This window comes from Anguilla rostrata, chromosome 3 (genome assembly GCF_018555375.3).
Source record: "Anguilla rostrata isolate EN2019 chromosome 3, ASM1855537v3, whole genome shotgun sequence".
Lineage (NCBI taxonomy): Eukaryota > Metazoa > Chordata > Actinopteri > Anguilliformes > Anguillidae > Anguilla > Anguilla rostrata.
In genome coordinates this window covers 49743531-49770336 of record NC_057935.1, presented here as the reverse complement: position 1 = coordinate 49770336, position 26806 = coordinate 49743531, and the positions used below count along the sequence as shown (strand labels likewise).

General features: G+C 40.1%; 1 protein-coding gene across 3 annotated transcripts in view; it reads right to left on the bottom strand.

The window, feature by feature from the left end:
• The window catches only part of htr4 (5-hydroxytryptamine receptor 4), a 115424-nt gene that overhangs the window by 69219 nt on the left and 19399 nt on the right, over window positions 1-26806 (bottom strand). For all 3 annotated transcript variants that reach the window (XM_064328052.1, XM_064328051.1, XM_064328053.1), the window contains exon 2: window positions 11385-11460. In XM_064328052.1, the coding sequence (XP_064184122.1) occupies window positions 11385-11460 (76 nt within the window). The remainder of the gene's footprint in view (window positions 1-11384; window positions 11461-26806) is intronic.

Below are 26806 nucleotides of genomic sequence, written 5' to 3'. Positions count from 1 at the left end.
GCCCTTCTTAAAAAAAAAAGTAAAACAACAAAAAAACTACAAGAGTGTGAAAGCTTTATAAAAGCAAAGGGCAACAGCTACAAACTTTTACTTTGTATTACTTTTCCAGTTGACTGGCAGAAAAACAATTTAATTTTTCACTGCCCTATCAAATGAATTTGAAGGCTTCTCCACAGATACTAGTAGGCAGACAGTGAAACACACTATTTAGTCATTCAAGCACATGTATTGATATAAGATGCATTGCCCCTGTGTTTCCAATTAGTTTAAACATTGATTCCAGATGAGATGAACAGCATGCAATCTACCACAGCTTTTAAAGCAATGACATTTGTAATGTATTGGTATTTTTTTAGAATGACTCACATTTCCAAGAGCATTTATCAATACCTTGCCTTTCCCCCAGACATGCAATACAGCTACACAATTCACAGTGTTGTTGTTCGTATATTATATACATTTTTTATTATTTATTCAGTTAAAGCACTGAAGTAAACTTTACAGAGCAAAGGAGTAAATACCGTTTTTAAGCATACAGATAATGATGGTTGATTCGTTCATTTCACACAATTATACATATTAATGGCTCATGGATTCAATAGCATTTTAAATGCCATGTTATAGTCAAGTTTTCGGTTGAACTCAAGTAATATGGGATTGACCGAGAGAAAGAAGTCTAAAGCTGATCATTTATATTTACCAATTTGGTTTACCAGTACGGTGATCTAAAATAGTCAGTCAAGCACTGAGAGTCAGTTGACCCTTGTGTGTAGAAAATAGGTTCAGATGCTTATTTTATTGTAAGAGTGAATTTTTCTTTGGGGTAGGATTATCAAAACTAAGCAAACTAGTTTGAACTCCAATAGCGCAATTCACTGGTAGTTAGCTTCATTGCAGACTGTTACCAGAATTGTTATCACAATGGCTGAATATTTGCAAATCCAATCAGCCTGTCACATTGTGCCAGGTGCCAAGTCTGATATATTCATTTCAATCTTCTGCACAGTTATGATATTGCCCAAAACTCTAAATTTAGAATCCTGTCACAATGAATTTTGGGGATAATGACTATTTTCTTGGTTCCATAAAATAAAGCTGTTGAAATGAAATACTGCATCCACCTTCAGAATTTATTTTTTTAAACACAGTAAACGGAAGCAATGATTATCTAAGCACAAACGACAGCAAAAACCATACTTTTTGAAGAGTGGAGGTGAGACTCGCCAGGAGTATAATACTGTAATGTAATGTAATATAATGTAATGCAAAGTAATACTGTACTGTAAGTGGTTATCATAAAGGCAGGGTTGGAACATTGATACTGTGAGCTGGTCCATGGTTTGAGTTGAGATTCATGTAAGGATCTTCTTTACTGGAGTTTCATTCTGATAGAAATGAGAAAACATGACTTAACCTACAATGCTGTCAAATTCCTTATCTTTTCATTAAATGAGATGTCCATTACATATACTAATCCATATGAAAATATCTATCCATTGCCAATTAATGTCCGCAGTTCAACCAATGTTGCTACAAACATAAGAAAAAAGCTCAGCATCTGTTTCTTTGTAATGGTAAAAAGTTAAATGATCCAAGTATCATTTAGTCATCCCAGCTCACGGGCTTCACCACTTAAGTTTATGCTTCATCTGTTTCCTTAACTGCATCTTGACTATTTGGAAGCTTTTCAGATCTCTTCCTTTTTTATGTCAAGCCATGCGGGATTTCCAGTCTGCTAAACATTGTTCTCTCAATGACAAGCTTCTGCTAGTTTCAGGACAAAAAAAAGGAGAAAAGACAGTGTTTTTCAGAAGGGGTCACAAGGCAATTATATCTTGCCTGTTAAGCCTTCTACTTCTAGTTTAATTTCATGTTGAAAAATGTGTCTACTATTAAACTTCTCTGTATTTAGCAGGACCGACTGCCCTTTGACATGGCTCAAAGTAGTCCAGAAAATAGGCAAGTATTATGGAGAGGAGGTCTGCAATTTTGACATCATTTCACATCATTGATTTTTCACAAATGCAGAATTAAAGATTGCCAATACAGCCTTGGCAAAAAGCATTACTGCCATTGCTCAGCAATAAAACGTCATAAAATGCATTGCTATTGCACTTTTATTCACTTACTGTTATGGCTGCAAATGTTACAACCACAAAACATTTTTTCTAATTTCCTCTCACGTGATTCCAGTTATTAATTTACGGAAAAGTAAGAAGATGGTACCTACAGTAAGCATCAATTGCAAAGAAATCCAATAATGCAGATGATGTAGCATATCATTTTCAGAGCTCTGCAACAAAATTGGACTTTTGGGAATGTAGGGTGACTCACCATGCTATGCTGTATATTTGTCCAACAAATTGAGTTGGCTCTCCCAACAATTACATTGGGTCTACAAACTTTCACAATCAAGATCCGTAACTTTGCTGGTTCTCCCCCTCCAAGTGTAATGAGAGGACATTTCCTCCCCACAAGCTTATAGCAAACACCAATTATGCCCACTTTTCCACTCTGTTAAGTTGCACATGTCCACTTTTCTGAAAAGACAGTTTGCCAACGGTGGCTTTACATCAGATGCTGTATTTAGGTCAGTGAGCTTTTGGCCCCATACTGCTTTGCAGAGCAGCGAGGAGAGGCCTGTGTGAAAGCACAACACCCCTAGCAGGCTGTTCTCAGACAGAGGTACATACTCCTCCCGAGACACTGCCCTGTGTTAGCAACACCATCTCAGATTATAACATCCCAGAGAAACGGTCCCGCTGGACTCTCTATCTCTAATTAAGCTGGACTGAACCCAACATTGCGATGAAAATCAAACAAAATGATCACAAAATCAGCAGCTTTCATTTCTTGCGAGAAAAGCCACCAGATCCTGTGTGGGGTGGGTTTGCTCATATACTGTGGGAGTGCCGTGGACCCTGAGACTTTAAGAACATTTTCAAGATGTTAAGCTACGTGCAATATCCTAAGATTTTTTTAAAAAATTTTTAAGGACGATAATCAATCTGGTTCTTTTTCTTTTTAGAAAAATCCAAACAAAAAGGTGGCACTGCAATGTGATTTTACACACAGTGTTACACATTAGTATGCATCATGCACAACATGCACTGCGCCGATCCATCTCATACAACTGAAGCAAGTAATATGAGGGTGGAATATTAAATGGATACAGGATGTCAAGGTTTAAATTTTACTTGAGAGAGAATTTGCTCATTAGCACATATCCTCCGGCGTGCCTTAATTCAAACACCAGTAATCCGCACGTGAATGCTTTCTGCTCTAGCACACATGTAAAGGAAGTAGGCGATCTAGTGGGGGGGGGGGAAATGTCAAAGGTCAATTGATTCTAACTTCGGCAGACGTACGCATAAAATTACAGTGGAATCACAGCGATTAATCCATTTCCTTGTAATGACATGACATCTGTTTTCCTCGTCATGTTTTGCGGTGTTTAATTAATGGAAATCTGAAATCTGATCTAGGAAATTGCGTGCACCTGGAGAGGGGGATGACTGCACCTTGTGTCAGTCTCAATTCAAACCAAGGTATTTGATGGTCTTGGCAAAGATGGAGGAGTATTTAAGGTAGAGACAGCATTGTGAATGCAGTATTATTATTGCAGGGAATTAAAGTAATTTTGCTATTTTTACTCTTAGGTATCACTTTATAAAAAGATGCCATACCTAAAGGCATTTTAAAATTATTACCTCATTACCAACATTTTAATTGGTTTTCAGAGTAATCAAGCCAATGATAATAACACAAGCACAATTAAATTTCAGCACAATTTACCAGCTAATAAAACTATGTAGTAAATCTCAAACTTTTTTTGTTTTGTTTTTTTGCAAATGCTTTGTACAGTATATGGCACATAAATGAAAAAGCTTTCAGGCTTGGTTTGCTTTTACTTTTGTGTTGGACCTATGCAATTTTGTATATAAACAATCTCTCACATTTCCACACCAACTCACCCAGGTACACAGCCAAGATTTATCATATTCCAGTATAACAAGAATTATATTTATTCCATAACAAAATTGTGCAGTTGTTATGGAATGGATGATTCAAACTGATTAATGCACTTGTTGTTCACCATGCACAAAATCAAGGAATACAACACAGAATTAAGCAGCACATTTCTGAAGTTTGCATGCTATTCTTTAGTGCATGTTATTTTTAAAACTGGCACAAAAATGTTTCGAGATTTAATTCGTTTAACATTGTTAATGTTAATTGAACATATTCTTTGAAATGGTTTAACTGATTTTAATCAATTGAATTTTGTATATTCAGACTTGACCCTATAAAATATGGATATAAAGGGATGCTACCGAGTGAGGTAAAAAAGAGAAGCTTTGTTACTGTAATTGTTAATGTAATTAGTTATTGTAAATAGTCACAAATTACTCTTTGTTCATTGTTAATAATGCTACACATGCTTTGAGGCCAGCAATAAGTTTAAACTCATAGTTACACACATTATATCCCTTAGGGTTTAGGACAGAATTCAAGATGATAATCAGAGTTAATAATGATAATCCTCTGCTATTGAAAAAAAATGCATTGGTAATACAGGTTGCCTAGCAACAATCTATGTTTTCTAATATACAGTAAGTCATCATTCACAGGCACCACAAGCACAAAAAAAATAAAAAATAAAAAATAAAAAAATAATAAAAAATGAGATGCAGACTTTGGTGCATCTGTACAGTATTTCAAAATAGAGAAAAGGGGAAAAGGAAGCAGGGGCACCCGTACAGTCATCACCAAACATGGAGCTTGACAGTCAGACTTTTGAATCAATTTATTTTCATTTCATTCCTAACAAAGAATGAACATGTCTGATGTTGATGACAGCAAAAAGCAACCTCCATGGTTGCCAACCTCCATGTTTAATAGAAGCATGAGTCTCTGCTTCCTATTGTTCTGAAAATAAAGTCGCAAAGGCATTTGGGTTAACACGAAGCAATCAGTTCAGCATGCACTCAAGCAGCTGGGTGTCAGCAATCATCTACTGATTAAAGGGTCTCTCACCCTTACGAAAAAATGTCAAATTTATCTTTTCACATGCAATTTCACATGTGAATTTAACATTCTGACAATTAATGAATTAAAATGTTCACGTGAAAAGAACATGTCACATGTGCTGGACATTTTGACATGTGATTTGCTTTTTTTGATAACTTCCACATGGGAAAAGAAAATAAGTCGCATTGAGTCATTGCATCTTCACATTTTCAGATGTCACAGAATTTTTAAAATGTGTACTACAATTTTCACATATGAGAACAAAACGTGACTTGAAATAGCATAGGTTAGCACAGGAGATAGCATAGTTCTCCTTTCGGCAGGCTCTGCCGATGCTCATGTGGCATAGCAGCAAATGCATGACCTCACTCTCATGTTCTCACAGGGACAGTCTCCCCCATAAACCTCCTAATCACTGTGTTCTGCCTCTCCGGCAACTGCAGTTGGCAGGAGCTCACGCTTTGGGACCAGAGCGGGGGAAGACCCACATTCTAATAAACACAACGTCTCAGGAGAGAAGATGTTTCAGGACATTGCAGAAAAGCACAGGCCATATTCTCTGTCCCGAGGTTCTCGCCACACTGGGGTTCACAGCTCAAACTTGGAAGAACTGGAGGCCCGCCCCCTCACACGGCAGTTTCCAGGAGACCGGGTATGACGCAGCCGGCCCGCCATTTTCCCAGCCACACAAAAGGAAGCTGATGAGCCAGACGAACCTGAGAAAGCTCCGGCACTCCTGATTAGAAAGACAGGTACAAATCTATAAACAGTCCTTTCCGCTAAAATCTCAAATCACTCTGACCTACATGTAAAAATTCCAGATAAACACAAGCCTTTGTCATGGCGCCAGACGGCCCCTTAACCACGTTAAGTTTTGAAGGATGCCATGCTAGGCACAATGATCGCCCTGCTGTCGCACTGATGCACGGCGACAACAGAATTAACCCTGTTTACCGGCAGAGGAAAAACTTTATTGTTCTGCTGGTCCTTTATAGGAACGGGCATCGGTGTTTGTCTGAATCTTGAGAGCGAGGTAAAAATGGAAAAAACCAAAGTGCTGTTCTCTTCTGTTAGTTTCAAACTCTGCGCAAAGTTTGTATGAAAAGAACACAGTGCACCGAGTATATCTATTTAAAAAAACTCAGAAAATCTCAACTGGAAATGTACTGTAGAGAACAATAAAACAAACCCATCCACATAAATGTGAGTTTTTCAGTTTCAAAGTATTGTATTTCAGCCAAGCCTCGTCTAATATTAATCAGGCCTATATGAATGCAACTGCTAGTGATTCATGTAATTACTACCTCATTAGCCACAAAAAAATAGACTTTTATGATTATCCAATAACGATAATCAGCATGGCGTCCGGACTGATGCACTTCGCCCAGGCCCCATTTTGTACTGGAATCCCTCCTTACACGCCAGTTGTAAATGGAGAGGCAAGGTTCCAGCCAGTCAATTAGAGATTTCCTGACTGATTATGTGTGGCAGTATCAGTCCTTTCCATCAGGCGGCTGCTCTTGGAGACACGTCAGACGGGCGTTAGACGTTCCATCAGCGTCCAGCGGGCGGAGGGCAGCCCAAGACCCCCGTCCTAAATTGAACCCGCCCGTTCACCAGCGGCGCCTGCTCCGCCGATCGCTTCATTTCGGGCCCGTCCCCGCGTTCCCACGCCCGACGGGCGGGGGGGGAACAAAGCGCTGGGGGCGAGGGGACGGCGGCCGCCGCGGGGAGGACGGGAGGCAGGCTGGGAATGTGTCTCCCCATTGTTTTCCGGCCCGTTCCTCCACCGGCGGCTCCGTCCCTTTGGGGGTCGCACAGCTGCGGGGTTTCACAAGAGTGACCCAGGCGCTCGGAGCGAGCTCCTCCCACGTGGTGATGGTGGAGGAGGAGGCTGGCCTGGCAGTCTGCATGACCCCAGCAATGCTGGGGAACTGCTCTATCCACTTCCTAAAACTCCACTGGAGAAGGATGTAAAGTGCAGCAGGACAGAAGTATCCTGTCAGTCTCTCTCTCTCCATCTCACTCTCTCTCTCTGTCTCTCTCCTTCACTTTTTCTGTCATCTCTCTCTGTCTCTTTCCCTTCACTCTCTGGCTCAGTGTGGCCGTCTCGTCCAGTCATAGCCCATCAAACTCCGGCTGAAGTGAGCAGGTCTCTCCCACTCCCTTCAGGTAATCTTTCCAGCATGGGAGGAGACCTGTGAAGAGTGTCACACTTCAGCAGCGACAGTTCAAGCATCAAGGACAATTACCTCTCCTGGAACTCCCTCAAAACACCTCCAGCCCCTTAGAATTGCTCCCGTCCCTTTTAATTAGTCTCTGGAGGGGCCATTTTTGGGAGGACATTGTCCAGGTTGCTTTAATTAGGATCCAGACAGAGGGGAGTCACTGAGCTAGTCCCTCCTCACATATATGTTACTGTCACCCTTGTTTGTCTGGTTCAGAGCTTTGATTGGCTGGCTTCCTCTCTCAAACGCACCAAAAAGGAGTTTTCTACTCACTGTGAGCCAAGGGAGCCAACATTCAATGTATCCTTTCTCAGTGCCATGCCATACCCGTTTTCAGTGCCATGCCATGCCCTTTCTCAGTGCCATGCCATACCCGTTTTCAGTGCCATGCCATGCCCTTTCTCAGTGCCATGCAACACCCATTTTCAGTGCCATGCTACACCCTTTCTCAGTGCCATGCTGCACCCTTTCTCAGTGCCATGTTATACCCTTTCTCAGTGCCATGGTATGAAGGGGAAATGCATAAAAATCACTAGCTCACAGGGGAGTGCACATGCTTTAGCAACAGTGTTCAATAGGTTTCACAGCAGTAAGCTGAGAACTACACCTGGTAGTTCTAAATTGTGGAACAGGGGAGGGGGGAAACGATAAACGAAAAAAAAAAGCTTTCAGGCTGTGAACTTAATGATCAGTTATAGATGAAGGCTCTTGGGCATGACTGCTTCATTGGATGGAAATGCAGGTCAAACTGAAACAGAGCAACCGTAAAATCTATCAACCAGCAAATCACACCTACAAAAACTCTCTCTCTCTCTCTCTCTCTCTCTTTCACACACACAAACACACATGCATGCACTCACACACCCACCAACCCATACAGCACATGAAAGAGCAAAGACTTCCTCAACACTTCTACCTGTATACAGTAATCTCTTTTCTTTTCAGTGAGCTTCGTAGTCCTTTTTACAGCATTTCTCATATCTCTGATGTAATCATTTGCAGACAGGGACACAACCCAGGTAACACACAGGAGCGTACCCCTTCATGTGGCTCATTTACACGTTTGAGAGACCTTTCAGAAACGGTACAACTTATCTGCCTTATGGCAGAATCAAAAGCTATAGGCTACATCCTCACATAAATACGTATGGCAGCAGTCATCTGAAGCTCTACTGTCCAAGCCCACACCAAAGAGTAACTGTTCCATGTCCTCCCAAATTCTAAATATGGGGCAAAACATATCTGTATTATTAAGAAATTAATAGTTTAATCATTTATTCACAATTAGGTTTTCTTTATCTTCAATAATTAATAAATGATCTGAATAAAATCAATTTATTTCAAACCAAGAAAGTAATTTTGCAGAACAGATAAATACAGCAACTTATGAAGCAATGGAACCAGATTCTGGGAGCTGAATGGCAGAGTGTGAAAAAACAGACTGTGTTTCTGGGCTCTGGCTGGAAGTGAGAATATTCCACCAGGATTGGGAGAGCTGTGTTTAATCAGAGGAGGATTTTAACCGCTTTGTTGGATTGTGGCAGAACTCTGATTTGTCATCAACACATGGAGAGATGCCCAGACAATTTTTATTTTTATATATTTATTTTTATAATAAGTATTCATAGAGGGACTCCTTGTCAAAATGACAGAAAACATTAGTTGAATTAGTTCATCTTAAAATAGGCACTGAAGTTTTTGGATCTTCTTTAGAAAGCGATGTCTGCAGGAAGGCAGAGAGGAGTAGCGTCATAAACACACTGTGTCTGTCTCTGACAGCTAACTCATTAACAAATTTGAGGAGATCATTTTTTAAATGGCCGATGTCAAGCTCTCATAGCCTCTATCTAACATTACAGACAGAGACAGAGAGAGTATCTGGACCTCCGGCACATAGCAGCTGCCTCGTGACGGCGAACCTATCATAAAGCTAGCTGGCATTCAAAACCCGTTTCAGAGGGTCTTAGAAAGACGTTATGTCTACACTGCGCGACCACACCATTTAATAAGCAAGACAGTGCTAGGGAGATGAATTTGCTTGACTTATTCATGCAGTTTTATTAAATAATGTAATGACAAAAAATGTATGGAGCCTATACCTGGTATAAACTAATTGTAGGCTATGGTATAAAACAAAAAGGAACTATTTTTTGCTTGATAGAATCATTGTTTTCATAGAATTAACTACCAGAGGTTTTTGTTCAACAACGGTGCAAATAGAACTACCAACCAGAGTTTCTGCATAACGACGGTCCAAATAGAACTACCAACCAGAGTTTTGCTTGACAACGGTAAAATAATATGCCCAAACGACCGCGGAGGAATATTTCACTTTCAGCTGATTAAATCTATAAAAATCAATAAATATAAAAGTAACCATATATAGTCATTGTTGGTAACCCGTTGTAACAGTGGGATAAACCCCTCCGAGCTGTCCCGTTATTGGAAAATAATGTAGACCTGCATCGGGTCTGGTTACATGTAAGGAATAAACCACGACAGGCTGTCCCGTTATTGGAAAACCCTCTGAAATGGGTTTTGAATGCCAGCTAGCTTTATGATAGTGTGACGTCCGGGGCCTGTTCCGGCAGGCTGTGCCGGCAGCTCCCAGAATGCACGGCGCGCAGACTTTTGTAAATAGTTTGTGTGTGACTGTAAATTGTAAATACCTGTAAAAAGTGAATTCATTGTGTGTAAATATGTGTTCTTGTGCTAGCGGAATTGTGTTTGTTTCTTTTAGTTTAGTTTTATATATGTTGCCCTGAGTGAACCAGCGGTGCTGTACAGGGGGGCTTCTCTGCTGTTCGCTATGGCGAAGTGTGAATCTTTGGATTATATTACTTACAGTTTTATTCCTCAATAAAGTTTCATTGAGTTCTGAGCTGCCTACGAGCAGCTTCCTGATGGAGTATTGTTTTGCTGCAATAGTTTCAGCCTCACTGGTTACCTAGCCTATATTAATATTCTTGGTTTTAGGTCAGAATGGTCTCACGGCATGCTTACTGTTCCGGCTGGCGAGCTAGCTAGCTAGCAGACTATTGAATTGTTTTCAAAACAGTCCATGTTTTTTATCTTCCAGTCCGGGTTTTTTTTTTTGTCCAGTCCATATTTTTTTCTTTCTTCCAGTCCAGGTTTTTTTTTTTTAATGCATTTTTTTTTTTAACCTGGCAACAAGTTATTTCTCAGTAAAGGGACACCTTGGCCTTTTAACAGTTCTAAAATCAATGCACTACAAAATCCAGCATTCTAAAGCAGTTTTTCTTTTCTTGGGGCTAAGCACACATTCTATCTTATCCTGGGGCTACGCACACATGCTAACCTTTCCTGGGCTAAGCACACATGCTATCTTATACTGGGGCTAAGCACACATGCTAACCTTTCCTGGGCTAACCACACATGCTATCTTATACTGGGGCTAAGCACACATGCTAACCTTTCCTGGGCTAACCACACATGCTATCTTATACTGGGGCTGAGCACACATGCTAACCTTTCCTGGGCTAACCACACATGCTATCTTACCCTGGGGCTAGCCGCACATACTGACCTTTCCTGGGCTAACCACATGTGCTGTCTTATCCTGGGGCTAGCCACAAATGCTAACCTTTCCTGGGACCTCAGCTTCACCTTCCACTTCCCCTATCTCTCCCATCTCCTGCCTCTTGGCCCCCTCCTGTTTAAGACGCGAAGGCTCCTCTTATGGTCCACTCACTGATCTGCTCTAGTATTATGCACTCTCTTATATGTGCTTCTCAGATGAGTAAATCTCCCATTGCAGAGACAATGGAAAAATAGACAGCAATGGAAAGGTGCTGAAGGCCACCCACCAGTGACTTAAACTCTCCCGGTCTGGATTTGTACCCAGGAAACCAAGCCTCACTGCTCAGTACAGAGATGCACCTTAGTCCCGGTGAGAAAGGTTATTATTAGTTTAAATGATTTAATTACACCGTCAAAGACATAACGATTAGAAACCTATTGAGGACCAACCGATTATGAACCATCCATATAATAAAAACAACTTCAAAGTGCAAACCTCACAGTACCAGTTATTTCATTAGAAACCATTCATTTCATTCACAGAAAGCAGTAGCCAATGGACAGGCGGCAATCACCGTTTCTTACCTCTCATTGGCATTGTCCATCACAGGCATCTGGCCCCACAATCTCAGATTCATGTGCCCATAGATATGCAGGCTCCCTGTCAGTCAAGCAGAGGGAAAAGGTTACTGAGAGGGGGGATGTACTGGATCCTGCACATCCCTGCCCATAATACCACGCAGAGCTTGTCTTACTGTTGCTTATATAGTGGCCTTAAAATCACTCCCAAAAGCTCTTTCACTGGACTTCAATGCAAAGAGTGCATATACAGTGAGGAAGCCTGCCATTTCAAATTTCAAACAGAAATGAAAATTATTTCACATAAAATGACTGAATAATTCTGTGTGACACATTAGCTTGATGTAAAACAGGGTAGCGATAGCACTGTTCCCCTGTTCTCGGTTGGTAGACATGAGCAGCCACTGAGCTTCAACAGGTACCATCAATTATTAACAAAAAAACAACCTGCTGTTTGCAGAAGCAAATACCACTGATCCTGAAAAATGTGGGTTTTTATCATAAATAAGCACTTAACTAGCCTAAGTAATGACTAAAGAGCATGCAGCTTCAGGTAAACAGCTAACAAATGTCCAGGGACCAGAAACGGTCATATTCGCCCACTTCACAAAATCTCACAAGCAGTTTCTGGGGACGGGCGTGAATTATATATGCTGGCCCAGCTGTTAAATGTCAGCCGACGCCACTTGGTGTCATGCCGCCCTTCACAGCTGGACGGTGACCTTACAAACATGCTTTTTGGTTTGTATTTTTTTGTATAATGGAGGGGCAAGGAAAGGGCAGCAGGCAGTACAAGGCGACAGATGCACACAGTCAGCTGGGGTCGGGTCGGGTCAGAAGAACGTCTGACTGAAAGACCTAAATTATCAGCAGAGTCCAGCTCCAGTCTTGCTCCTTGGATACGGGCTCCAGCCTGTAGGTTTCGCTGAAGAGGAAGTCACAATAACAGCACACCAAACAGTAGCTCCAGATAGCTTGTACAAAGTTAAGTTGATAGCCCAGCTTGTACTAGCTGCCATGTTCCCTCAGCAGTGAATTTATTTAGAAAGACCTCAAAATCATATTACACAGGCCGTGGGTCTGCAGTTCAATTATAATTAAACAATAAATTCATATCAAACACCTGAGAGTACTATTGTCAATGTATTAGTTCGCAAATTGACCATAACCTTTATGTTTGCAGCAAATAACAATTTGTTAAGAGCTGAATCACACTTTTCCAGCACGACTGTGGCAGCAATCTGTAGGTGTAAATGTAATCTAACGGGCCTTCATTTGGGTCCCCACTGGCAAGCCAATGAGCTGCTTGTGCCTGAAATGTTTTGTGAGTTTTAAATCATACTTGAAAATCCTCTCTCTGGTTGCTAAAACATTTAGAGACTATTTAGAGAATACTACACACTCATGGAATCAAACCAGTCAAAGAGGAAATGTTAACCAATCCAATCTGTTTTCATGTCATCTTTCAGCAGGAAGCACGCAACATGGAATTTGGAACATGCACTCAACTATCCATATTTGGCAACTTGTTTGGCTGTTGAAGAACTACTAAGCTAATTAGATTATTCTGTGACAAAATTCTGTTCCCCGGTATGTATGTACTATAGCAATATTTGGACCTCACATTGAATAATTGAAAGAAAACAATAATCATTAAATTATTGATAATATTGTTAATTTGTCCACCCATTCAAGAGAATTACAGCTAGTGGTGTCACATAATCACAAATCATTTTGTATTATTTAAACTCACTGGATCTAAAACCCCATGCTGACCTTCGGATGCCCCTTTGGATACAGCCAGGTCCACAATTATCAACACCCTTGAGGAAAATTAGCAAAAATCCTGTACACATTGCAAAACACAAATAATTCAGTATATTTGAGTTCATGGAAACACATGGGAAATGATATGCTTTATTGGTATATAATTGTCAATATTATTGGCTCGCATAAAGATTCCTTTTAATTAAATAATGTCTAATCTGTAATAAAATTTAATTTAAATAAATGCATATCAGCATTTAGGAAAAATACTGTGGTTTTCTAACATTTCCTGTTTCAGGAGGGTATAAAAATGAGGTAACACACGAGTTAAATTCCTTTGTCATCCATCACCATGGGGAAAGCCAAAGCATTGTCAAATTAAAGCAGATAGGTGGTTGATGACCTACACAAATCAGGTAATGAGTACAAAATATATAACTGATTAAACAGCACTAAGCAAAAAATTTAAAACATCTAGAACTTTGTGCTGTCTCCAGGAAGAAGACACAAGTGCATGTTGCACATTGAGGAAGATAGTGAAGAAGAACCCAATAATCACAGTTCAAGAACTGCAGAGTCCACCAAGTCTTAAAATGAACCATAAAACACCACCTCCATGCAGATGAAGCTCTAAATGCATCTATGAGTTCTCCAACCTTATAAGACATTATAGAAAAAGGGTTAGTGCTGTTATCCTTGCAAGGGGAGGCTGCACCAAGTACTAATCACAGGGCTGCATGTGGGAAAATTACAATATACTGCAGTAACGCTGTCATGTGGTTTCTATTCATGGTATGTGCGTCTTTATCAAGGGTGCTAATAATCTGGGTCTGACTGTATATGGCAGCAAATATTGTTCTCATTAAATAGTTACTAAGCAAGATACGGCTGCTGATCAGACATTTCAGTGGCAATACGAAATGCATCTTGAGAGCATCATGGAATATTTTTTCTAAAGAGAATTCTAAAATAAGGTTTACATTATTCATTTGTTCAACTCCAGATAAAAACGCAAACAGCAATGTTTTTATGCATTCTAGAGGTGAATGTATAACTGACTTTTTACAAGTGTGTGTGCGTGTGTGTGTGTGGCTGTGTGTGTGTATCTATGCGTATGTGTGTACGTGTGTGTGTGTACGCGTGTGTGTGTAGGTGTGTGGTGTGCCTGTGTGTGTGTGTGGGTGTGTGCCTGTGCGTGCATGCGTGTGTGTGCGTGCATGTGTGTAGGTGTGTGTGTTCGTGTGTGTGTGTTTGTGTGTGTGTGTAGGTGTGTATGTGTGTGTGTGTGTGTGGATGGGGAATAAAGTTCCCAAGCTGTAGAAAATGGCTTGGCATGGCAAGCACCTGCTCTCTCTCTGGTCAAGTGTCCTGAGCTATAACTGCACACTCAAGCTGCTGCCCACAGCTTGTGACACATTTTGCTCCTACAGAAAGTTCTGTGTTTACTGATGAAGAACAGTTAATTACACTGAATTATGGCAAGTAATACTTTCACAAAACATGAACTGAAATGACCCTGAAAATAAGAACATCCAGCAGTACTGTACTGTACAGAAAGACAGTTTTGTACAGGCTCCCTTTCATATGTCCCCAAGTAAGGAAGTAGTAAGGAAGTACTTTGCATTTAAAGCCATGAATGAGTTCCCAGAATCAATGCCTTGAATAAAAAAGACGTGTTTTCTCTGTGCATGAAAGGGAGTATTCCTCAGTCATATGTAAAATTCTACGAGGCTTTGAATGTGGTCAATGCACAGACTCACAACAATGTGAATTAAACTGAATGGAAATTGAAAATGGAACATACCGAGGAAAAAAATGATGAGAAATGCATTGGACACATTTACATGAAATGATGATTGAAAATGAAATGTGTTCATGCAGAGATAATACTGTGTACAGTATTATCTGTACACAGTATGTGTACAAAATTGCACCCTTGTTTACACATTAGGACAAGGAAATTCTTGCTGCCTTGATACTGTCTTGCCATAATTTTAATATTTTTCCATTTTTTTTATATTTAATTGTAAAAATGTTGTTCAGTTAGTAATAATTCTTTGATGCACATTTGTGGGTCCAGTGTTATGGTTTAACCCCTGAAGTAGCACCCCCTTTTAACGCAAGCCTGTAAGTGACATGCCCAAAATAAAATGGCTGCTATTCTTGAACCATTTTGACTTGATCTCGTCTGAAAGGTAACCCTTGGGAGTTTGTCTTCCAAGAGACTTGGAAGATTACTACACATATTACTCAAATAAAGTAACAGAAACTTGAACACAGTGGAAGTATTTTTTTCTAACCTGAAAGGTTTTTTTTTTTGTTTGTTTGTTTTTTTGAAGTGGAAATAGCTTGTGTCTGTGCTAGGCGGACTAGGTTGAAATACAATGCAGCCAAAGTCACAAAAGTGGACCAGCCCAAACCATGAAAAACAGCCCCAGACCAAGGTGTGTCCAGATACATTTGGTCATATAGTGTATTTTTATTGTCATTCAGTATGCCTGCTCCTTATTTATAAGAGTACTGAATAATAATACAAATATTATGAGAATGTATTTAGATGCTCACCGATATAAAATGGGATCAAGTCCTTCATTGAACATGGCCTCTGCTGTTGATTCAATGCTGTTTTCACTGTTCTCCTCAGAAATATTCACTCAGATGATAGGTGATCATTGCTTTTGGCTCTCCTGTGAAGTTTTCCAAATGCCACACACACCCTTCTGGTTCCAAGCCGTCAATTATAGCCAAGTGATCTCCTGCTATGCCTACTGCGGAAAAGGTAAAACAGGATTTATTTTGGAGTTTGGTACTGCTCTGAATTTGTTTCTATAGATGTGCCTAGTAGTTGCAAGATAAGACAGAAAAACAAGCAAACGTTTTGTGCCTTTCATGTTCTCATTCAGACGTCCACATGGAGAACCGTTATTTACACGGACTGCATACCCTGCACCAATTAAGGAAATCACTGTGCATTCAAGTGTTCTAATACACACTTTCCATTTTCAGCTTTAGTTGTCAAAATAACTAAATATCCCCAGTTCTAATACCCATATCCTTGTTAATTCAGTTTTCAAGCACATCATATTTGGGACTTCAAAGAAGTCAGAGACGTTAGAGACAAATATATGGAGATAATGTTCTGATGAACTTATCCACAAGGATAAAGAAGCAAACCTCAGCCACTGTCTTAAACTGTTTAAGCTTCAGGATAAAGGAGACAATTGACTATCTGCCCCAGGAGTGGAATTAAATCATAAATACCAGACTGAATAATTCAGACAATAGTTTTCAACCCATGTGCCACAGTATGATAACCAAATTAAGTCAATAAATGTGAAAAAGTTACAGTAGCGTGTTGACAATGCTCCCAGTCAATAGCCTAGTTTCTGAGGTTTGGATGACATATACTGTCATTCAGTGGATACCATACCCCATCATGCCCTTCTCTTCTAAACCTCACCCCACTCTAAAACTCCAAAACAAGGCCAAAAGTTGGTTGATAAAATTTGAAACTAAAAAAATAAAAAATAAAACATTTTAAGTGAAAGGAGTTGATATGAAACTGAAACTGTTTCATTGTTTTGAATTTACTAAGCACACTTAATTCGAAAGCTAGACATCTTGTCGACCTGCTAATTAGTAGTGTCAGGTGTGCTACATTAATGTTGAAATGAAAACCTACAGGATGACAGAGCTCTTTTCCAGGAACAGCGTTGGTCACCACTGCCTTAACCTCTTACAAGTACCACAAAGACAGTGATGCAGGGACCACTTTAGAACTGCAGACTTCAGCATGCTGTACACTGATAATACAAGCCATCCAATCAGATACTTCCCTTTCTTTACTGTAAATACACATTTTAAAATGGTAAATGGACTGCATTTATATAGCGCTTTTATCCAAAGCACTTCACAATTGAGGCCTCTCATTCACCCATTCACACACACACTCACACACCAACGTGAAAGGCTGCCATGCAAGGTACCAACCAGCTTGTTGGGAGCAATCAGGGGTTAGGTGTCTTGCTCAGGGACACTTCGACATGCCCAGGGCGAATCGGCAACCCTCCGACTGCCAGACAACTGCTCTTACCTCCTGAGCTATGTCGCCCCATTATGTGAATACTCCCCTCAATTCAGCCATTTCAGGCACCCTTTTGTTAACTAAGCTTATGCAATCAACAAGAGCCTTCCTTTTATGCGTTAGCACTTCAAGGGACAATAGATTAAGTGTTTGTGTTTAGTGGTGATTGTGATTCTAATCTCTACAGTGAGGTTCTTCAGAATAAGGTGTCTAATAGCCATTAGAAATGAGAGGGTGGTCTGCTTGATTGATTTTCACAGGTGTTTATGCTTCACATAGAGGATAAGAGGACTGTGAGAAAGGACAGAGGAAGAAAAAAAGCAGTGCATTAAAATGAGAGCATATTGTGCAGAATTCTATATTTAGAGATGAAGGTTAGTTTTCCTGGTGAGGTTGCTTTTAATCTTCATTGAAATATAATTTCTAGCATTTTTTGATTTCTTTAGAATTTAATTTTTAATTTTTCCACATTTTCTGCAGGCAAATGACGCACTTGCTTGTCAACAATCCTTTGTATTTAGGTCACAGTTTGTCCTTGTTCCAAGGAGACTTCTGGGACAATGCAATGCACTGATTAAAATGCACGGTACCACACTAAATTTGCCACCCCATTAATTTCAAAATGTGTTTCTAATTCAAATAAATAAATGTGCAGCAGCAGGTTTCATGTAGTTCCTTGTTAATCATATTCTCCTGTAAGACGATGGTCTTTCCATGACCATCACCCAAAAATATATGAGAATGAGAGAATTAGAGAGAGAAAGAGAGAGGTAGAGAGACCAAGAGAGAAAGTCTTGCTTCTACTTAAAGAAAGTTAGCAATGTCTCCAAAAACGTTAGTAAATTTTCCTCAAGAAAATCATGTGAAACCAGAAAACCTGAACAAATGAGTAACATACACAGAAAAACAAGTAGTAGTAACTAACTGAACGGCAGTTCAGTTTCTTTCTCTGTCCGTGTGCAGCAGCAGGGTGTCCCTGTGCTTCCCCAGACTGGGCAGAGCAGTCACAGGTGATTTCCCGGCACCCCCGAGCAGACAGATGGAGCCTGGAGTGCTGAGCGTGCTCAGTCTGTTCGCTGCAGGGGCGCGATAGCAGCAGGCCAAGGCACTGAAGCAGGTCAAAGGCTGAACCCAGTTTATGACACACCACACCCCATCCCTGGTACACAGTCCAACCTGCCGTGCCCTTAAATGCTGCCATAAATTCCAAAATGCATAGAGTATGAATGACAATGCTCTTTCCTGGCTCACGGCATAATGAAAGGGGCTGGTCATCCAGGGGTCAGACAGTGTGAGATGTTTTAAGATGGCCCTGCTATTTTTATTTTTTTTATTCAAATGCCAATGATTAGAATCTGAGGTCCAAAGAGAGAGAGAAATGAGTGGGCAAATATCACTGAGCCCGCTCAGGTTTTCTCATAATGTGTGACATGGGGCTTGCCTTAGAAGGGCAATCTATTCCCATTTCAAAGACAAAACACGACCATTGGAAGATCTGCCTCCGTCTGACACAAATCACTTTCAAATGCCATTTCCAGCTAAAATTGCTTGTACAATTTAAAGGACAGGTCCATTTCTCAGCCTGGAGGACAGTTCAGAAACCTCTACTTTACTTAAGTGTCCAGTGATTCTTGGGAAAGTTGGAGGATGTCTGGAGAATTCCTTCACTCTGCATTGAATTACCAAGAAAAAAGGAAGAACGGACGGACTGTAAATTACATTACAAGTCCCACAGGCTTTTACTATTCATTTCAAGTGCAAATAGCTCAAAGGCTGCAAAAGTAGGCTACTTAAAGATTTATTTAACGTTGCATCATCCTATGTAATTTTCCTTTTTTATATATATTTAATCTCAGCTGATATTTAACTATTAGAACGTCCCTACTCAGTGAACGTTGTTCAAGAGAAATGTTTTCAGTAGTCATTTCAGCACTTTCGCAGTTGCATAACATGTAATTAAGTGTTTGACTTTTGATCCGTTGAACAGTACAAAGATGTCTATGCAATAAACCGACGCTGATTTGGGGCTATAAATATGAGCTGGGGCAAGAAAAAAGGTAGAATGCAGTAGCCAGTTTTTTTTTTTTTTTTCGTTTTCACTGAAAACATTCGGCACCTCTTCCCTTTTCACACTCTCTGTCTATCTCACCATTATGGATCAAATTCCTTATGGAAGAAATTCAGAGCGCACAGCCATCATCGTTACTGGAGCACTAAATGAGCCCCACTTTTAGGGCTAAGCAATACAGAAACGATTGCTGAAAGCAGCACACCAGCTGCCATTATTCAGATATTTTGTGCCTCTTCACTGGGAGGGTGAGTGAGGTTGACTCACTGGAGCGATTTGTCTGCTGCAAGCCGATACAGGAAGCAAGAGTAACATTTCACATTCTCGTGCGTTATGGCCAGATTTTTCCGTGGGATGGCTACAGGACGGCACGTCCGGGCGCCGTGTGGAATCGCCCGTCTCCCATGACCACTGGAGATTGGAGCTTCTTAATCCCAGAACCTAATCAGGACCTTTTGCACAGAGAGAATCTGACCTCTCTGACAGCCCTGTGCCCTGCTATAATTTTCCACATCACCATTCTGGATGCAACAGAAATTCACTGGAGCAGAATCGTGTGTGCTTTGCTAGTTCTCATCCGAGGCTGGGGTTAAATCAGCCAGTGACCCTCAGTGCTTCCAGCAATTAACTCATGTTTTCTTTCTACTCCGTTAGCAATTCTGCTCACTGCTGTCATTACTATTACTTTTTTTGTCCCTCTAATTGGAAGCAAGGGCTCCAGTGTACTTTTTCACAGTGCTTATAAACTGGCCCTTATTTTGCCAAGAGCAGAATGTGTCTTTCGTCTCTTTACACAGCTTTCTCTGAACCGCTTTGCATTAATTGAATCCAAAAATAAAAAAATCATTTAAAATGGACGTACACTTATAGCTCAGACAGGTTGATTCTTCCAATTATTTGACTTGATATTGCGATTATACTTGCGATTAAGTGTGTTGGTGTTACTTCTATGGACGGTTTTCCCTGAAGTCTATGGCTTGTTGCACCGATGTGTTCCGATACTGGGTCTGCTCAAAGAAGACTTAATTTTTCACAGAAATTACAGAGCACTGAACACAATGCATCACAACAATTTACAATATGAGTATGCCATATTTCACAGTACAATAAGCCAGCCTGCATTTTCGAGAGATATATGTTACAGAACATTTTGGAATGCTGATGTTCCATGCATAAAAATGCACATACTGAAACAATGTCTACCTAACAATGTTGGACCAAGTCCACATTCAGCCCCTGAGGTTGTGTATCACTATAGCAGTCATTATGGAAAAAAAATAGTTCAGGGTGAATAATGTTGGGAAATAAACCCAATGTACTAAAATGTAATCCAACAGGTGCCATGTAGTCCTCCAGAAAACAGATACTAACTCCACACTGAAGCAAAATGAATCCAATAATTCCGCCCCAATAATCAAGTTTCAAAACCATACCTACAGGACCATGCCGCGGCCATGCTTATAATTATGCTTTTACAATGACTCATCTGTTGATGAAATACCATATGCTAGTGCAGACCAATAAAAGGCCATTCTTTAGCCAAGTGCCTCTAGAGGGATAAACTCAGTCTAAGTCTCCGTCCTTTTCGACTACCCTTTCAAACTCTCTAGCTCCCAGATATATAAATGTCAGACTGCACTTGCAGCACATCTAACAAAAGGAAGAATGAATCAGGCTAGTTGTGTTGAGTGCACCGTTGGTATGAATTCAACAATTGTCAAGCTTGTCAGAGTGGTCTCGGCACAGTATCACATCTGAGCCTTAAATGGCAACTGATTCTGTGAGAAAAGGCTTGCAAGGAACATTGCAATAACACAATCTCTGGTCATTCAAAAAAAATATTTAACTGAAACCACAGCAATCCGCAATTTGGATTCATTTAAAATAATGGCATGACCTAATCAGTGCAAGGCACTTGTACTTATATGCATTCAATACTAGAATATTTATTTATTTTTGTTATTTACACACAAAACAGAAAATAAATATGTAGGCCAACGCACAAAAAAGCTCACAATAACTGCAAACCAGTGTTTGTCTTTATTTAACAGGTTGGTAAAATAAGAACTTTTTTCATTTGCAGTAATGACCAGGGGTTAACAAAGTGGACAGGGAATGCAAATGACAGATGATTACACTGTCTGATCTACAGTGTTGTCCTAGTTTTGTCAAAACCTCCATTTACCTCATTCAAATGACAGATGCACACGGCACATATTCCCAGAGAAAGTGTCTAAAGTGCCTTACAGCTTCAGTAAGGGTACCTTTTGTGGATTTGTGATTGCGGTGTGGTCCCACCCCTTCAATTCAAAAGAAAACAAAAGTGATTTTGCAAGGAAAAAAACCTCAAACCTACACTTACAACCTAAAAGAGTAAGGCAGCTGTCAATCGAGTTTGATTTACACTAATTCCTTGAGCATTAGCTTCCAGCTTCATAAAGACAAATAAGCATCTGTGCTCAATGAGCAGCTCACTGCTAAGCCTAACAATGAGCAAGCTGTGAGTAATCCATCAAAATCCATCAACGTTTAACCTGACAATCTACACAGTATCCACTGACATGGAGTTGGTTTGCACTTTCAGTAAAACCATAATGAGGTAAAACTCCCAGAGGGTGTTTTTTCCACATTTATGCAGGGGGGGAGGGGGTCTTTTCCCATAACGAAAAGCAGATTTTGGATGTCAAAGTTACTACTACGGGGAGGTAACATGTCTTGTTAATGTATTATTGTATGTAATATACTTCCACTGGAACAATGCAGCTTCCAGCATAGTGTCTAATTGACCCAATGTTTTTTTTTTTTTTTTTACAATTTCACACCCCCAAAAATTTTACAGTCCATTATCTTCAGAGATTCTGAATTCCAAATCTTCAGGAAGAAGCCAGTGACTTCCAGTATTTAGTTTCATTTTATATATGTGGGCCAACAGATAAATGTGGGAGAGATAGCACGCTTCAGTTTTTGATGTCGATCTGTGAAGCTCAGATGGAAATTCAGTCTTTTTTTGCTTTGTCTACTGGCCACCGTCCTAACTTCGTGAAACAAATAAGCAAATGTCATTCATCTGAAAAAATTTGCCTAATATAAGACTGGCAGCCACAAAACAACTTCCATGCTAGAATTACAAAAAAAGTATAACATCTCTTTAAGTGAAAGAAAAACCACAAACAGAATTCTGTCTAAAAACACTCAAGTAATCAATAGTCTGAATGCAAATCCCCTGAGCTTAGATTAGTGGTAGTGATTTATTTAACTGCCACTGTGACTCATGGCATCTTTAAAGTGTGTTTGCTCACGCCATTAATGGTTTATGGAGAAGGTCCCTGTCCTCAAAAGCACATACCCACAGGAATTTCAGACAAGGAATAGCACTTGTTTTTCCCCATTACCCAGTTGAGCCTCTTAGCACGTGGAACAGATCTTCATTTCAGACAGGGCGCTTCCACTGTGTCTACAGTGCACTAGGTAAAGGTCATGCATTAAACCCATTCTGGATTAAGAACCCGGCTTGCTTTGCAGTTGCCTGGTTTCTTCAGAAAGATCAGACATCATTAATGAGTCATTGACCTTTACGAAGATTAAAGGTGTAATCATATCGATATGTCAATTACGTTTACACAACTGTAGCTGGAAACAGCCACAAGAACAACTTCGCATAACACAAATTCATTAATAAAGACAATCTCCAGGCGCAATCAGAAATGCTGTTATTATTATGGTGTTAGTGTTTTAAAAGCCTTTACCATAGCATATTGTTGAGCAGTGGTGCCAAAAGCTAATCTGTTTTTTCACTATGTATAAGTAGCAATGTCGCTTGCATTTGAATCTGAGGGCCCTGTTTCCTTGAATGTAAAGTTCTTCTACAATATTAATTTTCCATCGTAATAAAGCTTTCTAAACATGCGCTTTGTTTAGGAAGAGTATCGTGGAACTCTGCCCACAAGTTGCTAATTGATATCTTGCATTTGGTGGTAAAAATGAGGGAAAGTGCAACCACAGTAATTAAAAACAAATATAAAATGTTTTCCTTATAGTACATAAAGTATGTAATAACCAGACAGTGGCATGAAACCAGAGCCAGACAGTGACATGAAAATGGACAATAGCACAGTTTAAGAACTGAGCTGAACCAGAAATAGCTTGACTGAATTATATTGATAAGCTTTTGCCCAGAGAGTGTAGGGAGTTTATAAGATCCTCTGAAACCCAAGGGTTTCCTCCCGTTTCAGTTTGAAATTCCTCAGAGGGCCTCGCTTGTTTGAGTGCTAAGAATCAGGACCAAAATTGGATCCAAGCTAATTCAACATCAGGGGTAAGCTTCATACTACTCAAATCATAAGGGAATGCATCATGAGGAAATGCTTGCTCATTATCTGTTTAAAGTTGCATGCTACACTGGAACTTGGTAAAGACTTGGTTTGTGTTTGTAATGCAATCAACAGCATCAACATAATAATCACTGACATCATTTGGATTAACCCCCCTTGCCATATATATCAGTCAACACCAGGTCAATCAACAAGGACCTAAATGGGTGTATGACATTCAAACATTTTGTTATTACTATAATGGTCAAGCCGCCTTTAGCATTCAGTTGTGCTAAACGTCCTAAGGCGCTCTAGAAAAGAGCAACTGATAAATGAATGTACAGTCGCACTGTCCAGGATACAGCGTTGTAGGCCCTGACTTCTATGTCATCATCTTTCCGGTCCAGAAGTGTCTGGCTCCAGGATGGTTCACTATGAGCAAAACTCTGCTCCATATGAAAACTCATTGCAATCACTACCTTGAATCAGCCACTGGTATATCCCAGCTTCCCAGGCACCCCCTAACCCTCATCTTGTAAGCAGATGCCATCCTCCACTCCACTCTACTGTAGCATCTGACCCATGCTAGGGACACATTCACATAATCCAATTCTAGTCACTAACAGAAGAAAACGCAAGACAGTGCTGCATGGTTTTGTTATTGTTTTTTTTTTTTCTTTTCCAATTTGTCTATACTGCATTATTCAGATGAAAAAGGTTTGTTTTGGTTGTTCGTCTTCAAAGGCATGTGGTCCAAACAAGAACTGCACATCAAAAGTTAGCATTTATCTTCCCAGTCACGGTGTAACAGTCCACTGCTCTGTTCAGCCCCAGTGTGCTAATGAGAGCACAATGTTAGCGTTGGTCTCCCTGTGCCACAGCTCCAGAGTAGCATTCCAGACACAGTACTGGACAGTTGTTTTGGTTAAAAACAGAATGATCTTAGACCCTGTGTCTGGTTTTCCCACTTCTAAGAAAATGACATTATTAAGAAGTAAATGACAAAAACAGTAAACTTCTGCGGCTCTGTAAAACCTGCAGAAAATTTGTATTACACGTACATCTAACTAGTTACTTCAATGACATGCTTTATAACTTTGATGAACAGGTGGATGAGACATAAGGGCAGCGAGCAGGAAATTATCGGCAGTTTTAAACCATTTTTGTACAAAAAATCAGACGCTTATGACAAAACATCTGAATCATTTCAAATTTAACATGATTTATAAATCAGTATTAGTGAACCCAGCCTCTACACTCCAATAAAGAGACTTTATTATTGTTGAAGTCATCACTTTGAAAACAAGCAACATTCTCCAGTATATTAAAAATAATACTTATAAATTCACATGTGTTTATGTTTTTCCAATATCCAGCTGAGTTAATAAAGGAAGACTTTCTTTAAACATGTTTTCCAAGAAATACAATAAACTTGAGGGAGATTCCAAAAATGGGCACACACATCAACGACTGTGAAGATAGCTACAGACTGCAGAAAGGTAAACACAGCCAATATTTCAATTTGTGTGTTTAATTTTTAATCATTGCTATTGTTGTGTTATCTATTCATTCCATGACAAATTGGGGAGTTCTTTGGGCTTCTGTAATCTTCACGAAAATTTCAAGCTAATGGTACATCATTAAATTTCAAAACTGCAGATGATACTTACAGTGGAAGAAAAACACAATCTGGGGAAGCAGATGTTCAGAAATTTTCAAATGTTTATTTTTAATATGGTGAAGAGCTCAGGGATCACCAGGGGAAGACAGGGTGCCATCTCACACAGAGGTAAGGAAGTGCACGCTAGCCACTGCCAGCACATATTACGATGATTTCTCACTTGCCTTGCTTTAGAGTAAATAGTTCACAGTTTGCTGTCTGGTTTTCATAGACTCTTATGTCTAAGTGTTATATTTGGACCTTTGGTTTTTGCAAGGCCAAGGAATTCTGACTTTGCACCTCCTGCCCAAGCATACACAAACCATCCACCCAGGCAGGAAGGAGAAGAGCATGATGGATCAGGGCAGTCTCTGCTGGACTAAATGTATGCAATCCGGTCCCTTCCTAACAGACCTAATAAGTTAAGGTTTGGGGGGAAAGCAAATACAGACGAGATTCATCTCTCCTGCATATCTAGCACTCAGTTCTAATGCATCATACAAATGCTGCTCTAAAAGTACCCTGAAGCAGCACTATAGCCGTGGCATTGCTGTGTGCGCACCAGAACGCAGCATTTACATTGTTTTTTTTTTTAATTCTGACATAATGTACACTGGCTGAAGCCTGATGACATAATGATGTTTCATTTTTTTTTCTCTTTCATCATTTCCAAAGGATGGCGGAATGAAACTGTATGAATAGAGTGAGACTGAGAAGGGAAATGACGGGCAGACCAAAACCCTGCTTGTTCTGGAAATTAACCAGTTGGCCTGGTTATTGGTTTATGCTGCCACCGCTTCCATTCATCAGACTCCAGTAAAAATTAGAAGCTGTAAAAAGGTAATGGGGGAGGGCAATGAAGGGTAAAACAAAGAGTAGATAAGGCACTCAAGAACCATGCTTTGACTCAACGCCAGCCTGCCATAGCAACATGCCGATAAACTCCCAACACACTTTCATTGGTGTATTTCAACAAATTTACATCTTGTTTTTGAGCCCAGTTAACAATACTGATCTGGCCTATAACATGAGGAACTGTCCATGACCCTATTATGAGTGACAGGTATGGCACAGGCCTACGGCTGTAAATCTTGAGGGGCGGAGTCAACTGAGTTTGCGCAAGGTAGGCTGTCCGATGGTAGAGCAACAACACGAGCACTGTAGTCCTGGGCTTGTTCTCTATCTCTATTTTCTCCTGGTTTTGTTTTCTCCTGATTTTTGGCTTTTGGCCCAGCAAGTTTATGTTTCTTAATATCTCTGGATGTACTGTAAACAATCCCAAATGGGCTGCATAGCAAGAATGTGCCTTCCAGGTTACTGACTGTATGCTATGTAACACCAATGTTAAATTAACCTCCTGTGCACATGCTTCTCAAATAATCAATATGATCCACAGGTTTCACTCCATTGTTTACCCTTGAGCCCATTTGACAGTATGTAGTAAAACCCAACAGGTTTTCTCAAACATGAGTGACAGATAACGCCTATGGCAGCTGTTGAGAAATCCAGTCCCCAGTACTGAAAACCTCTTAAATATTT